The sequence below is a fragment of the Capricornis sumatraensis genome, chromosome 16, assembly GCF_032405125.1.
Source record: "Capricornis sumatraensis isolate serow.1 chromosome 16, serow.2, whole genome shotgun sequence".
NCBI lineage: Eukaryota > Metazoa > Chordata > Mammalia > Artiodactyla > Bovidae > Capricornis > Capricornis sumatraensis.
Genome location: NC_091084.1, coordinates 7,504,189 through 7,520,906, shown reverse-complemented (window position 1 = coordinate 7,520,906; position 16,718 = coordinate 7,504,189). Strand labels below are relative to the sequence as shown.

The following is a 16,718-nucleotide window of genomic DNA, read 5'->3' as shown; positions in this document are numbered from 1 at the left end:
AGACAAGGACGGTTGCAATTCAAGCCTCCTTTTGAAGAAATTCGAACTAAATATTATAGAGAAATGAAGAGATTCATCAGCATTCCTAATCAGTTTAAGGGAGTGGGTGAAGCAGGAGATGAATCTATTTTTTCTATTATGATTGATAGAAATGCAAGTGGATTTCTGACTATTTTCAGCAAAGCAGAAGATCTGTTTAGGAGATTGTTAGCTGTTTTACATCAGCATAAGGTATGGGACATGAATTTGTCGGTCCTATTATAATATTCATCTGATTGAATTAGTATCAAATGTACAACTCAATAGTTGATATTGTGTGGCATAAAATAAAAATATGCAAACCAGAGGGCCAAAGTTGAGGATTCTGTTAAAAATCTAGATTTATGCTACAGATGAGAAAAAAGTGACCCTTAATTTTTTTCTCTTTGATTATTTGAAGATTTGAGAAACTAATTTTTCTTTCTTTTCTTCTTTTGAATGATATATCAACTTGCAATTTGATATGACTCTCTTGTGTCATTTTTAGTTCCTTTCGGAAAAATATGTAGAAAAATGTATCCTTTTCTTCATTCTTTGGATTGAGAATATGCCATGGTGGGAAGCCTTCTACATTAATGAAACTGACATGATTTAATTTCTTACTTTTGTGTAGATGAATGTGAAAGTGAAAGTTGCTCAATATGTTCCACTCTTTGCAGCCTATACAGTCCATGGAGTTCTCCAGGCCAGAGTTCTGGAGTGGGTAGCCAATCCCTTCTCCAGGGGATCTTCCCAAACCAGAAATCGAACCCAGGTCTCCCACATTGCAGGTGGTTTCTTTAACTGAGCTGCTGAGGAGTCCCAAGAACACTGGAGTGGGTAGCCGATCCCTTCTCCAGATGATTTTCCCAACCCAGGAATCAAACTGGGTCTCCTGCATTGCATGCAGATTCTTTACGAACTGAGCTATGGGTGCATCATACTAACTCTTCAGAAATAAACTCTAATTGTATTTATTGTTCATTTTATTGATCCTGAGGAGTGACTGAGAATTCAGTAAATTTCTTAACTGCCACTGCAGTGCTGCTTCTGCATTTTATTTTTCTAGGATTAATTGAATCTGGCCAATGTCAGATTTGTAACCTATAGTAGCTCTTGGCTTGGTAGAAGTGGTTTTGTGTTTGTATACATCAAACTTGAGAATGTAAAGCAAAGTTGTTTTGCAATCTCTTCAAAAAAGTTTTATGATTACTGTACTTTTATATATATATATTTTCCCTGTTCATTTTTTAGGCTTTATGGTAATGATTATATGTACATAACTTAAGTTGAAATTTACCTAAAACTTCTCTTTTGCCTCTTTTTATTGTTCTTAATATTTGGACTCTAATCTTTTAAATGTTCATTTATTAGTTCTAATTTTTAAAATAATATGTTTTTCATTTAAATAGGACTGGATTGTAATTGGGCAAGTTGATATGGAAGCTCTAGTGGAAAAGCATCTTTCTACAGTACATGATTGGGAGAAAAATTTTAAAGCACTGAAGATAAAAGGGAAAGAAGTAGAACGGCTTCCAAGGTATAATACAGAAGATAAAGAAGTTAAAGTAATGTTTAATATAGTAGCAGTTTTTACCATGGGTATAGATAAGTACTCTTCACTTAGTGGTACTGAACACAAGTCATTGTCTTACCTTCTCCAGAGCTCAGCTATAATGCTTGAGAGTCATCTGAGTAGAGCATTGCTGAGACTAAGAGAGCCTCTTCTAGAGGTTCCGCTGGCTGAGACCTAGTTGGATAGAATAGATTGGGGAAGAGGCTTCTCTCAGATCTAACATTTGATGTGCCCGGGCAGAGTCTAAGAACTGTGAAAAGCTACTACTAGTGGGAGCATCAGTTCAGTTCAGTTCAGTCGCTCAGTCGTGTCCGACTCTTTGTGACCCTGTGAATTGCAGCACGCCAGGCCTCCCTGTCCATCACCAACTCCCAGAGTTCACTCAGACTCACGTCCATCGAGTCAGTGATGCCATCCAGCCATCTCATCCTCAGTCGTCCCCTTCTCCTCCTCCCCCAATCCCTCCCAGCATCAGAGTCTTTTTCAAGGAGTCAACTCTTTGCACGAGGTGGCCAAAGTACTGGAGTTTCAGCTTTAGCATCATTCCTTCTGAAGAAATCCTAGGGCTGATCTTCAGAATGGACTGGTTGGATCTCCTTGCAGTCCAAGGGACTCTCAAGAGTCTTCTCCACCACCACACTTCAAAAGCATCAATTCTTCAGCGCTCAGCCTTCTTCACAGTTCAACCCTCACATCCGTACATGACCACAGGAAAAACCATAGCCTTGACTAGACGGACCTTAGTCGGCAAAGTAATGTCTCTGCTTTTGAATATGCTATCTAGGTTGGTCATAACTTTTCTTCCAAGGAGTAAGTGTCTTTTAATTTCATTGGGGAATATTTGACCTTAATTTTGTATGGCTCTGCCTTTCAGAATGCCCCGGGAAGCACACAAAGCAGTGCTGCATCTAGGTAGTGCCCTAAATGTGGAGAAAACCCTCTGAAGGGCATTTCATAACCCAGAATATCCTCTTTACTCTCTGAAATTCATATCAGTTCTGGGTTCTGAGCAGTCAAGAAAAAATATGAATTACTAAAATGTAAATAGCTCATTTACAAGCTGGTTTTAGAAAAGGCAGAGGAAACAGAGATCAAATTGCCAACATCTGCTGGATCATGGAAAAAGCAAGAGAGTTCCCCCAAAAAACATCTATTTCTGCTTTATTGACTATGCCAAAGCCTTTGACTTTGTGGATCACAATAAACTGTGGAAAATTCTGAAAGAGATGGGAATACCAGACCACCTGACCTGCCTGTTGAGAAGTCTCTATGCAGGTCAGGAAGCAACAGTTAGAACTGGACATGGAACAACAGACTGGTTCCAAATAGGAAAAGGAGTGCGTCAAGGCTGTATATTGTCACCCTGTTTATTGAACTTATATGCAGAGTACATCATGAGAAACGCTGGACTGGAAGAAACACAAGCTGGAATCAAGATTGCCGGGAGAAATATCAATAATCTCAGATATGCAGATGACACCACCCTTATGGCAGAAAGTGAAGAGGAACTACAAAGCCTCTTGATGAAAGTGAGAGAGGAGAGCGAAAAAGTTGGCTTAAAGCTCAACATTCAGAAAACAAAGATCATGGCATCTGGTCCCATCATTTCATGGGAAATAGATGGGGAAACAGTGGAAACAGTGTCAGACTTTATTTTTTGGGGCTCCAAAATCACTGCAGATGATGACTGCAGCCATGAAATTAAAGACGCTTACTCCTTGGAAGAAAAGTTATAACTGGTAACCTAGATAGCATATTCAAAAGCAGAGACATTACTTTGCCGACTAAGGTCCATCTAGTCAAGGCTATGATTTTCCCAGTGGTCATGTATGAATGTGAGGGTTGGACTGTGAAGAAGGCTGAGCACCGAAGAATTGATGCTTTTGAAGTGTGGTGTTGGAGAAGACTCTTGAGAGTCCTTTGGACTGCAAGGAGATCCAGCCAGTCCATTCTGAAGGAGATCAACCCTGGGATTTCTTTGGAAGGAATGATGTTAAAGCTGAAACTCCAGTACTTTGGCCACCTCATGCGAAGAGTTGACTCCTTGGAAAAGACTCTGATGGTGGGAGAGATTGGGGGCAGGAGGAGAAGGGGACGACCCAGGATGAGATGGCTGGATGGCATCACTGACTCGATGAACGTGAGTCTGAGTGAACTCCGGGCGTTGGCGTGCTGCCATTCATGGGGTCGCAAAGAGTCATACACGACTGAGTGACTGAACTGAACTGAATCTATCTTCACTTTCTGTGTTTGTTTTATTTCTCCTATTGTTGTTTGTGCTTTGAGTCCAGGATAATAATTTATTTTATAAATCTTTAAATAAGTATGTTACATACTGTGACAAGTAAAACATTTAAAAATTTGAATATATTCATGTTGATACTTTAGTATTTTATAATGTGTTGCTGCTGCTGCTGCTGCTAAGTTGCTTCAGTTGTGTCCGACTCTGTGCGACCCCGTAGACGGCAGCCCACCAGGCTCCCCCATTCCTGGGATTGTCCAGGCAAGAATGCTGGAGTGGGTTGGCATTTCCTTCTCCAGTGCGTGAGAGGGAAAAGTGAAAGTGAAGTTGCTCAGTCGTGTCTGACTCTTAGCGACCCCATGGACTGCAGCCTACCAGGCTCCTCCATCCATGAGATTTTCCAGGCAAGAGTACTGGAATGGGTTGCCATTGCCTTCTCCGTTATAATGTGCTACTTTTTAAAAAATGATACATTGGATTATTAAAAATTGTAGTATTATAACAGAGCCATTGTTTAATGAAAAGCTATTATGTATGAATATGTGTAAGGCATTTTTGTTAAATATAATCTAAATGGGCTTAAGGATCACAATGATAATTTTGAGTGTGTTACACAAGATCATAATGACACTCTTTTCCTCCACTTAGTCTTTTTCATGTCATAATATGTCCTTTGGCATTTTTCAGTGCTGTCAAGGTAGATTGCTTAAATATTAATTGTAACCCTGTGAAGACTGTGATTGATGATTTCATCCAGAAGTTATTTGACTTGCTTGTTCTTTCTTTGAAGAAGTCCATCCAGGGTAAATACACTTGTTAATTGTTTTTAGTTATGAATATGAGTCTCAATGATGTTTAAAATAAAAAATAATCTGAGAAAAGTATGAAATAAAAATCAGCTTAAGATGATAATTTTAGTAAAGTAGGAAACTCCATGAGGTCTAAGAATTGAAGACTTTTTATTATTTGCAGTGTGAGCTAGTATCAGTTTGTTGAATATTTAACTGAAAAAGGGGGTAATTCTGGTATAATGTATTTGTCCTTACCTTTTCAAAGGACTCCAGGCATGCCTCAGAAATATTGCAGGTTTATTTCCAGACCACTGCAGTAAAGAGATTATTGTGATAGAGTCATGTGAATTTTTTGGTTTTCTAGTGCATATAAAAGCTTTGTTTACATATACTGTAGTCTATTAACTGTGCAGGAAGCATTGTGTGTAAATAAACAATATACATGCCTTAGCTGAAAAATGCTTCATTGCTAAAAATGCTAGCCATCATGTGAGTTCAGTGTGTCATGATCTTTTTGCTGGTGGAGAGTCTTACCTGGATGTTGATGGCTGTTGACTGATCAGGGTAGTGTTACTGAAGGGCGAAGTGGCCGTGGCAGTTGTTTAAAATAACACAGTCAAGTGTGCTGCATTGATTGACTCTTCCTTCCATGCACAGTTTCTCTGGAGCTTTCAGTGCTGTTTGATTGCATTTTACCCACTGTAGTACTTCTTTCAGAATTGATGTCAGTCTCCTCAAACCCTCCACTGCTTCGTTGACTAAGTTTATATAATATTCCAAGTCCTTTGTTGTCATTTCTGCAATCTTCATAGCATCTTCAGCAGGACTAAAGTCTCGAAATTACAAGTAACCACTTGTCTGCTCATCCATTAGAAGCAGCTCCTCATTTGTGAAAGTTTTATCATGAGATTCCAGCAATTCATTCACATCTTTAGGCTTCACCTCCAGTTCTAGGTCTCTTGCTGTTTTTTAAACCACATCTTTAGTTACTTCTGCCACTGAAGGCTTGAATCTCTCAGAATCATCCAGGAAGATTGTAATCAGCTTCTTCCAAACTCCTGGTAACATTGATGTTTTGACCTCCTCCCATGAATCATGAATGTTTTTAATGGCATCTAGAATGGTGAATCCTTTTCAGAAGATTTCCAGTTTACTTTTCTCAGACCCATCAGAGGAATCAGTGTCTGTGGCAGCTGTAGCCTTATGAAATGTATTTCTTAAATAATAAGACTCGAATGTTGAAATTACTTATTGATCCATGGGCTGCAGAATGGATGTTGTGTCAGCAGGCATAAAAACAACATGAATCTTGTACATCTCCATCAGAGCTCGTGGGTGACCAGGTGCATTGTCAGTGAGCGGTGTATTTTGAAAAGAATCTTTTTTTTCTGAGTAGTAAGTCTTAGCAATGGGATTAAAATATTCAGTAAATTATGTTGTAAACAGATGTGCTGTTGTCAGGCTTTGTGTGTGTGTGTGTGTGTGTGTTTTCCATCAGCCTTTGTTGTTCTATTTCAAGACTACAGGCAGAATAGATTCAACATAATTCTGAAGGGTACTAAGAGTTTTGGAATGGTAAATGAGCATTGGTGTCAGCTTACCTGCATTAGCCTCTAACAAGAGTCAGCCTGTCGTTTGAAGCTTTGAATACAGGCATTGACTTCTCTCTAGCTATGAAAGTCCTTGATGATATCTTCTAATCGAAGGATGCTTCATCTGCCTTCCAAGTCTGCTGTTTAGCGGAGCTGCCTTCATTAACTATCTTAGCTAGATTATCTGGGTACCTTGCTGCAGCTCCTCCATCAGCGCTTGCTGCTTCATCTTGCACTTTTCATGTTACGGAGATGGCTTCTTTCTTTAATCTCATGAAGCAACCTGTGTTGGCTTAAGCTTTTCCTCTGCAGCTCCCTCGCCTCTTAGCCTTTATAGAGCTGAAGAGGGGTGGGCTGCGCTGTGAATCAGGCTTTGGCATACGGGGCTTATGGCTGGTTTCATCTTCTGCCCACATCACTAGCACTTTCTTTGGATCAACAATAATGTTGTTTCACGTTGTTAGCATTTGTGTAGTCACTGGAGTAGTACATTTAATTTCCCTTAAGATCTTTTCCTTGGCTAAATGTTTGGTGCAAGAGGCCTAGTTTTTGGCCTATCTCATTGTTAGATATGCCTTCCTCACTAAACTTAATCATTTCTAGCTTTTGATTTAAAGTGAGCGATGTGTCACTCTTTAACTTGAACACTTAAGAGGCCATTAATTGACCCAATTTTAATATTTTTGTGTCTGAGGGAATTAGAGAGGTGGAACAGTCAGAATATATACAACACTTATCAATTAAGTTTGCTGTCTTATGTGAGTGTGGTTCATGGTACTCTAAAACAATTAATAGTAACATCAATGATCACTGATTAAAGATTACCATAGCAAATGTAACAATATGAAAAAGTTTGAAATATTGGGAGAATTATCAAGATGTGATACAGAGGCATGAAGCAAGCAAATGCTGTTGGAAAAATGGCACTGATAAACTTGCTCCATGCAGGGTGGCCACAGACCTTCAATTCGTGAAAAATGCAATAACTACAAAGCACAATAAAATGAGGAATGCCTGTACTATTTTCCAAAATATCAGTGTTTCTTTTTTATTTAAATTGAAATATGTTCTAGCATATTATTTAAAAGGCTGAAAAAGTTGCCAACTTATAGTAAAACTTACTAAGAGTGAGTAAATACATTTTCACTTTCTTCTAACAATTTTTAAATGTGATATAAAACAATTTCATGAGAAGAGTTCTTTTTGCTTATTCTATTCTTTGAATTTTTCTTTATGAAAGCAAATGACAACTTAGGATTTACTGTATTTCATATAGTGATTGCTTCTAACATTACTTGGTTTAGAAATTATGTAACTGAATTTTTTTGATGATATTTCTTATATTTCAGTGTTTCCTTTTCAGCTCATTTACATGAAATTGACACATTTGTTACTGAGGCTATGGAAGTCTTAACAATTATGCCCCAGTCTGTGGAAGAGATAGGTAATGCAAATTTACAATATAGTAAGCTACAAGAACGGAAGCCAGAGGTAAGAATCACAAAGTGATTTATTTGCTTTTAACTGTACTGGAATGATTAAATCATGTAATATTATGTGACTGCACATATCATATAATTACAATATTATAAGGAAGTCTATAAAATTAGTCTGCTTATGACTGGACTCTTGATGTTATGTTGTTGTAATGAAACAGTAACCACAGTATATATTGTTTTCAGAAGTATTTGTGACCTTTTATGATGTGGCTTATTAGAATACGGCTAAACTTAAATAGTTCATGCTGTTACTTCCAAGGTTGTACTTTTATGATGCTTAAATATGAAGTTAGTGCTGAATTAGGAGTACACACACACACATACACACACACACACACACACGATGGAAGAGCCCTTAATTAGAGACAAAGATAAAAAGGTGGTTAAAGATTCATAAAAACAGTATCCAGAAGGCTAGAACCTAGAATAAAAAAGCCAAAATTTATAGAACATGTTACAGGTGATCTTAGTTATATTTGGAGGAAAGAAGAGAAATAATTCAAAACAGATACAAACCTTTATGTATTCCTCTTACGTGATAGGTTGAAAATTACAAGATAGATTAGAGGTGAGAGAAATAATATACCTTCATGGTAGAATGAATTATAAACTTTTATATGGTAGGCTTAAAGGTATAAAGAGGGTTTAAAGGCAAATAAAATAGTGTACTTGTCTAGTAGAAGGAAGTAACTAAAGAAAGAATAGCATAGTGAACTGTGGCAGTTAGCTAAATCATGAAGATATGTATTTGACAAATACTATAGATTGAAGGGAAGAGGAGAAGGGGAAGACAGAGGATGAGATGGTTGGATGGCATCACCAGCTCGATGGACATAAGTCTGAGCAAGCTCTGGGAGTTGGCGATGGACAGGGAGGCCTGGCGTGCTGCAGTCCACGGGGTTGCCAAGAGTCGGACAGACTACAGATCACCTGATATATTGCAGGCTTTGTGCTAGGCACTGTGGTTGCAAGTATGGTTGCTCTGTGTTACTGAAATCTGCATTCTTGTGTAAGTGTGTGTTGTGTTTGTGTGTGAGAGATGGAGACAGAGAGAAAGAAAGGAGCATGAGGAGCTAGATTAGTAAGAGGATGAGCATGCCCAACTGCGCGATGTTTCTCAGGGTGGTGATCCTGGAGACCGTATCAGACAGATGACGTCTGTATGCATTGGGACCTGCAGGGTAAGGAGGCAACCGTTCCGAGATTTAGAGGGCAGATGGAACAGTGGATACAAAGATCTTAAGGTAGAGGACCTTGATATACTTAAGGAAGTGAGATAGGTGTAAATATTGTCAAGAAACTTAGTTATCAAGAAAGCCATATTATTCAAGGAAAAAGTGGTTTGAGTGAAATTAGAGAAGTAGGCAAGGGCCAGATTATGAAGGGACTTTCAGACAATCCTAAGGAGTTCGAGTTCTTTTCTGAGAGTAGTAGAAAAATTTTAGAGGGATTTAAGCAATGAGAAGATAAATGTGGATTGCATTTTGAAGTGATTACTCTGGCTGCTTCGTGGAGAATGGATTAAAGGGAAACAATAGTAGCAGAGAGTTAGTAGGATACTTCAGTTGGTGTACAAAGGATGATCCAAGCTTATACCATGGTCTTCTGATGTGTTAGAAGTAGACAGGGGATTAGAGGAAAAGAAATAAACATATCTCTTAGGTTTTTGGCTTAAGCAGCTAGGAAGCTAATGGTACCATTTGCTGAGAGGAGTTGTTTGGGGATTGGAGGTAGCAAGGATTGACATGTCATGTAGAGTGAGGAATTTGGAATTTAGAGTAAAGGTGAAGATTAGAGATATACATTTGGAAATCATTTTAATATTCATGATGTTTAAAGCCATGGAATTGAACTAGCTCATCTGATTGACAAACTGTAGAGTGTATAGAATAAGGTTTAAGCATTTCAAAATTTAGAGTTCAAGTATAGATGGAGGCAGCAAAGGAGATTGATAACAATGTGGAATGAAAGACATGAAGCATAACATCACAAAAACTAAGGGAAATAGATGTATGTTGGGAACTACATGTGAGGCAGGGTGTGGCATGAGACAGAATAAAGAGCTAGGCAGAATCCAGGTCATGTGAGCCACACGATTCTCTGGACACTGAGGAGTCACTACTGAGTTTTCAGCGGCAAGATGTTACAGAAGGGTGTTTTGGTATGTATCTCTCTTGGTGTGTGGATAAGTAGCTTTGCATGCAGATAGACTTGGAAACGGGCTTACAGGTGACACTAATGGTAAAGAACCCTCCTGCCAATGCAGGAGACAAATATGGGTTTGATCCCTGGATTGGGAACATCCCCTGGAGTATGAAGTGGCAACCCACTCCAGTATTCTTGCCTGGAGAATCCCATGGACAGAGCAACCTGGCAGGCTACAGTCCATGGGGTCGCAAAGAGCTGGACATGACTGAAGCAACTTGGCTTGCTTACATGCATGACACAAACTTGGAAACTTGTAATGTCTTCACAGGCTTAAGTTCATTTCACACTGGAAATGAGAATCCTACTCTTTATGGCTTCATTGATAGCTCAGTTGGTAAAGAATCTGACTGCAATGGAGGAGACTCCAGTTCAATTCCTGGGTTGGAAAGATCCCCTGGAGGAGGGAAAGGCTACCCACTCCAGTGTTCTGGCCTGGAGAATTCCATGGACTGTAGAGTCCATGGGGTCCCAAAGAGTTGGATGCAACTTTTACTTTCTGTCTTCTCTCTCACTGGTGTTCCTAGTACAACATGGGTTCTTGGTTAATTGTTTCTCTGTTTCTCAGGAATTGCAAACTGGCATTGAGATATATTTGATTTTGTGTTGCTGTTGTCTGTTATATAAGCATAATGATTTTTAAATATCTTTCAATGGATTTTACTGCTTTGATGAGTAGCAAAAGTACAGTTATAAATTATAGGACACTATTGTTTTATGGCGCTTTAAAAGATCTAGAAGCAATTTGAGCAGTTTAGCACTTATTGACCTACACCTGGACTGTTTAATGGACTGCTCATTATATACAACTCAGGGCATTTCAGGCAGAAGCTAAATACAGAAGCTTGATTCTGATTCTTCAGTTTTTCCTTTCTTTCTTTCTTTTATTTTTTTCTTTATATATATATATGTATATTTTATTGAAGTATAGTACTTACAGTGTTTCAGGTATACAGCAGGGTGATTCATTTATATGCATATATTATTTTTCAGATTATTTTCTATTATAGGTTATTACAAGATATTGACTGTAGGTCCCTGTGCTATACAGTAAACCTTTGTTGCTTGTTGCAACAAAAATTGGAAAACATAAACTAAATGAAATGGTAGCACTGAATATGAAATAGAAAAAGTGAAACAAACTAGATAAAAGTAAAAGATCATCATATAGTCCAGTTGTTTTTGAACATGACTGCTCAATAGAAACATATCTGGAACTTTGGAGGAAAAAAAGCAATACCTGAGCATTTGCATTTTTCAAAAAATTTCAAGATGATTCTGATATGCGTCTGGATCATAAAAAGTGATTACAGATTTTTCTATTAAATGGTAGTTTTGGTGATATAGAATTCTATAAGTTTTCTGTTTGTTGACCAATCATGATACAATCATATTAAGTGGGTAATTGCTACATAATCACAATAGTGAAAGATGTTTCTCAGATTTCACAATCAATAGCCAGACAAAAAAGATAATTAATTGTAAACCATAAAAGTCTCCAGCATTTTCTTTGACTGGAACCTGTATAATAAGAATGTTACTTTGAACAGGTATAGTATTGTCTTTCTGTAATCATGATTTAATTTAGTTTCATATTACCACTTTTATTATCCTTTTTAACTGATGTTTGAGTGCTTTAGTTGAGTTTGCGTGTAATAATATATATTAGAAACTATATCTAGAAATTTAACAAATTATATAAAAGCAAAAATCCTGAAAAAAGCAAATCATAAAACAATTTTAAATAAGTGGAATCTTAATAAATTTGATAAAGTATGTTGTTTTTCACATATTAATTTTTACTTTTAGATTTTGCCCTTATTTCAAGAGGCTGAAGATAAAAATAGGCTTTTACGGACTGTGGCAGGTGGAGGTGTAGAAACAATTAGTAATCTGAAAGCTAAGTGGGATAAATTTGAGTTGATGATGGAAAGTCACCAACTTATGATTAAAGACCAGGTAAGAAGCTTTCTTTGTTAAAATGAGAACAGTTTTTTCCCTCATTTACAATTTCTTGTCTTTATTCCATTATGGCTCACATTTTTAAGAATTTTAGATTGTTGATGGAATTGATTCCCCTCAGCACTTCTATGAAATAAGATATTTTGTATAAGTGATGATCATGTCACTAGAGTTTACCTTCACTTTATGCCATACCAAGAATACATGTGACAGTCTTATCAGACTTGCTTATGAATGGTTTGTTACCTGCTGTGTGTGGTGTCCTGTAAGAGTGCAGTCTGGAAGATTGTGCTCATATCCTATTGACCAGAACCTAGTGTTCCGGCGGTGAGCTGCATGGGAGACTGGGAGATGCCCTTCTTTATTAAGCAGCTGTATAATCAGGTAGAACAACTGGATGTCACTGAGTAAACTTTTCTCATCATATTAATTAATTTTGTTGATAGTTATCACAGATGCTGTTAGTCACATGAATGGTTTTGTAATGTTGATGTTTGCAGTATATCTTTTGTTACTGTAAATTTAGTGTCTATTTTTGAGTTAATTTATTGTACTTGAAATAAATAATGAAGAATCTTTAGAAAAGTTGATATTGATGTTTTTTGACCTTTAAATAGAAAATATTGGAAGTAAAAATGTGACTATAAAGTAGAAATTTACATTGAGTTAAATTATGTATACTCTTGACTTACAGATTGAAGTGATGAAAGGAAACGTCAAATCACGTCTTCAGATTTATTATCAAGAACTGGAAAAATTTAAAGCTCGTTGGGACCAACTAAAGCCTGGTGATGATGTTATTGAAACAGGCCAGCTGAATACTCTTGATAAAAGTGCAAAGTCAATAAAAGAGAAGAAAGTTGAATTTGATGATCTTGAAGTCATAAGAAAAAAGCTGCTGTATGTTTATTCTTTAAAACTGATAGTGCTCGTTTTGGAAAAAAAGTTTTATGTTTATATATTAAGCTAATAATGTACCTGTATCTGTTAATGTCTTTTTATAAGCTTCAGCAGGTTAAAAATACCAGTATTAAGTGCTTATGCTACTGTTTTCTTAGGAGTTGTTGAATTATATTAGGGAAGAGAAAAGCAAATAAAACCAAGTTTCTGGTTGGGCCTAGAAATAGAAATAATAGAAGTAATAATAGCAAATTAAATAATAATAGAAAATTAAATTTATTTAAGAGTTAAGTTAAGGAGTTGGAATATACTTGCTTTATATGATCTCATTGTATTTGAAAATGAAATATATAAAATTAATGCAAAATTACTTTTAGAGCTTCTGAAAAATGAACCTAGTGAAAAGATGAAACTTAAAAACATTCATTGTTTTATGTTATAATAATATAAAATATTAAGTTTAATTGTGTATATTAATGCATATTCATGGAATCTAGAAAAGGGTATGCTGCTGCTGCTAAGTCGCTTCAGTCATGTCCGATTCTGTGCGACTCCATAGACGGCAGCCCACCAGGCTCCCCCGTCCCTGGGATTCTCCAGGCAAGAGAAAAAGGGTATAGATGATTTTATTGGCAAAGCAGAACTAGAGACACTGATATAGAGAACAAATGTATGGACACCAAGGAGGGAAATTGTGGAGGCTGGGATGAATTGGAAGATTGGGATTTATATATATATACACTCTTGATACTATAAACTATAGATACCTAATGAAAATGTACTGTCAGTTAGTTCAGTTCAGTCACTCAGTTGTGTCTGACTCTTTGTGACCCCATGGACTGCAGCACGCCAGGCCTCACTGTCCATCACCAACCAGCTCCTGGAGTTTAATCAGACTCATGTTCATCGAGTCGGTGATGCCATCCAACCATTTCATCCTATCGTCCCCTTCTCCCGGCTTCAATCTTTCCCAGCATTAGAGTCTTTTCAAATGAGTCATTTGTTCACATTAGGTGGCCAAAGTATTGGAGTTTCAGCTTCAGCATCAGTCCTTCCAGTGAATACTCAGGAGTGATCTCCTTTAGGATGGACTGGTTGGATCTCCTTGCAATCCAAAGGACTTTCAAGAGTCTTCTCCAACACCACAGTTCAAAAGCATCAATGGTCCAACTCTCACATCCATACATGACTATTGGAAAAACCATAGCTTTGACTAGATGGACCTTTGTTGGCAAAGTCGTGTCTCTGCTTTTTTTTTTTAAATTTTTAAAAATTTTTTATTTTATTATTATTATTAATTTTTTTACTTTACAATATTGTCTAGCTTGGTCATCCCTGGTGGCTCAGATGTTCAAGCGTTTGCCTACAATGCAGGAGACCCGGGTTCAATCCCTGGGTCGGGAAGATCTCCTGGAGAAGGAAATGGCAACCCACTCCAGTACTCTTGCCTGGAAAATCCTATGGACAGAAGAGCCTGGTGGGCTACAGTCCATGGGGTCGCAAAGAGTCCGGACACGACTGAGTGACTTCACTTTCACTTTCACTTCTCGGTTGGTCATAACTTTCCTTCCAAGGAGCAAGCGTCGTTTAATTTCATGGCTGCAATCACTATCTGTAGTGATTTTGGAGCCCCCCAAAATAAAGTCTGTCACTGTTTCCACTGTTTCTCCATCTGTTTGCCATGAAGTGATGGGACCAGATGACATGATCTTCGTTTTCTGAATGTTGAGTTTTAAGCCAACTTTTTCACTCTCCTCTTTCACTTTCATCAAGAGGCTTTTTAGTTCCTCTTCACTTTTTGCTGTAAGGGTGGTGTCATGGGGTTATTGATATATCTCCCTGTAATCTTGATTCCAGCTTGTGCCTCATCTAGTTCAGCATTTCTCATGATGTACTATGCATGTAAAGTTAACAATATACAGCCTTGATGTACCCCTTTTGCGATTTGGAACCGGTCTGTTGTTCCATGTCCAGTTCTAACTGTTGCTTCTTGACCTGCATACAGATTTCTCAAGAGGCAGGTCAGGTGGTCTGGTATTCCTATCTCTTGAAGAATTTTCCACAGTTGATTGTGATCCACACATTCAAAGGCTTTGACATAGTCAGTAAAGCAGTAGTGTGTTTTTCTGTAACTCTTGCTTTTTCGATGATCTGGTGGATGTTGGCAATTTGATCTCTGGTTCATCTGCCTTTTCTAAATTCAGCTTGAACATCTGGAAGTTCATGGTTCACGTACTGTTGAAGCCTGGCTTGGAGAATTTTGAGCATTACTTTGCTAGCATGTGAGAAGAATGCAATTGTGCAGTAGTTTGAGCATTCTTTGGCATTGCCTTTCTTTGGGATTGGAATGAAAACTGACTCTTTCGAGTCCTGTGGCCACTGCTGAGTTTTCCAACTTTGTTGGCATATTGAGTGCAGCAGTTTCACAGCATCATCTTTTAGGATTTGGAATAGCTTCATCTGGAATTCCATCACCTCCACTAGCTTTATTTGTAGTGAACCTACAGTAGAGCTCAGGAAGCTGCATCAGTGCTCTGTTGTGACTGCAACGGGAAGGAAATCCCATAAAGCAGAGACATATTTATTCATATAGCTGATTTGCTTTGTTGTACAGTAAAACTAACAACATTGTAAAGCAACTATAGTCCAATAAAAAGGAATTAAAATATTAAATGTTCATAAAAATTGATATGTTTGGTCTGTTTAGGCAAATGCATCCATAAATTAATTGCTTTCATAGATGATTGGAGGCTTTAGTACCATGCTTATTAAGTGACATTACACTAATTAGGAGAGGAATATCTTTCATTCTCTGTTGGCTCAAGCAGTAAAGAATCTGGGTGTCAGTACTGGAGGTGCAGGTTCAATCTCTGGGTCAAGAAGATCACCTAGAGGAGGAAATGGCATTCTTGCCTGGGATATACCATGGAAAGAGATTCCTGGTGGGCTTCAGTCCGTGGAGTTGCAAGAGTTGGACACAACGTAGCAAGTAAACAACAACAATCTTGCATTCTAGAAACTAATTCTTTCAACCAAGAAGAATGTTAATGGATATTCTTTAATCTATTCTCAGATTTATCCACAAATTTGTGTAATTCTCAATATTTGTTATATATGATCTATGTTATGTATATAATATATATTGATATATTATGAATTTTACTTTGATTCCTTTGGAAAAAGTGTGTATTAATGAATTTAGAGGAGCCCATTGGTAAGTAGTTAAAGTAAAATTCTCATGTTAAGTAGCCATAGCCTCCTACTGTCTACCTCCACTGTCATATCCACGCACACAAACATACACAGGGAATGCAGTTAAGTTGCTAGTTTAACTTACTGACATTTAACAGTTTTTCTTTTGTAAAAATCTACTGATATTTCACTACTTGTTTCTACAGTGATGATTGCCATCATTTTGGCCTAGAAGAGCCCAACTTCTCTTTGGCATATAGCATCTCTAAGGATATTGAGAGCTGTGCACAAATTTGGGCCCTTTATGAAGAGTTTCAGCAAGGATTTCAAGAAATGGCCAATGAGGACTGGATTACTTTTCGGTCTGATTCATAAATAATATTTACATTCTGATAGTTTTGTGGTATTTTTTGGGATGTAAACTTTAAGATATTTTTCTACTGTTTTACAGGACTAAGACCTATCTGTTTGAGGAATTTTTGATGAATTGGCATGACAGATTAAGAAAGGTTGAAGAACATTCAGTAATGACAGTGAAATTACAATCAGAGGTTGACAAATATAAAGTAAGATAGTTTTAGTTATGCTATTGTTTAGAAATGATGTTTGCAGTGTTCATGTATGTTTTTATTATGCAGTGATGTCACCTGGGAAGCCCAAAGTGTAATTTTAGTTTATCTATTTTTAATGATTCCATTACACACAAAAAATACAAAGTATAGAGTAAATCAGAAAAGTTAC

At 37.3% G+C, this 16,718-nt stretch overlaps 1 protein-coding gene across 1 annotated transcript in view; it reads left to right on the top strand.

The window, feature by feature from the left end:
• DYNC2H1 (dynein cytoplasmic 2 heavy chain 1) overlaps positions 1–16,718 on the top strand; it is a 388,661-nt gene that overhangs the window by 41,419 nt on the left and 330,524 nt on the right. Inside the window, exons 17-24 of the mRNA XM_068988126.1 lie at positions 3–231; positions 1,431–1,558; positions 4,524–4,639; positions 7,583–7,710; positions 11,733–11,882; positions 12,580–12,785; positions 16,184–16,339; positions 16,429–16,543. Of these exons, the coding sequence (XP_068844227.1) occupies positions 3–231; positions 1,431–1,558; positions 4,524–4,639; positions 7,583–7,710; positions 11,733–11,882; positions 12,580–12,785; positions 16,184–16,339; positions 16,429–16,543 (1,228 nt within the window). The remainder of the gene's footprint in view (positions 1–2; positions 232–1,430; positions 1,559–4,523; positions 4,640–7,582; positions 7,711–11,732; positions 11,883–12,579; positions 12,786–16,183; positions 16,340–16,428; positions 16,544–16,718) is intronic.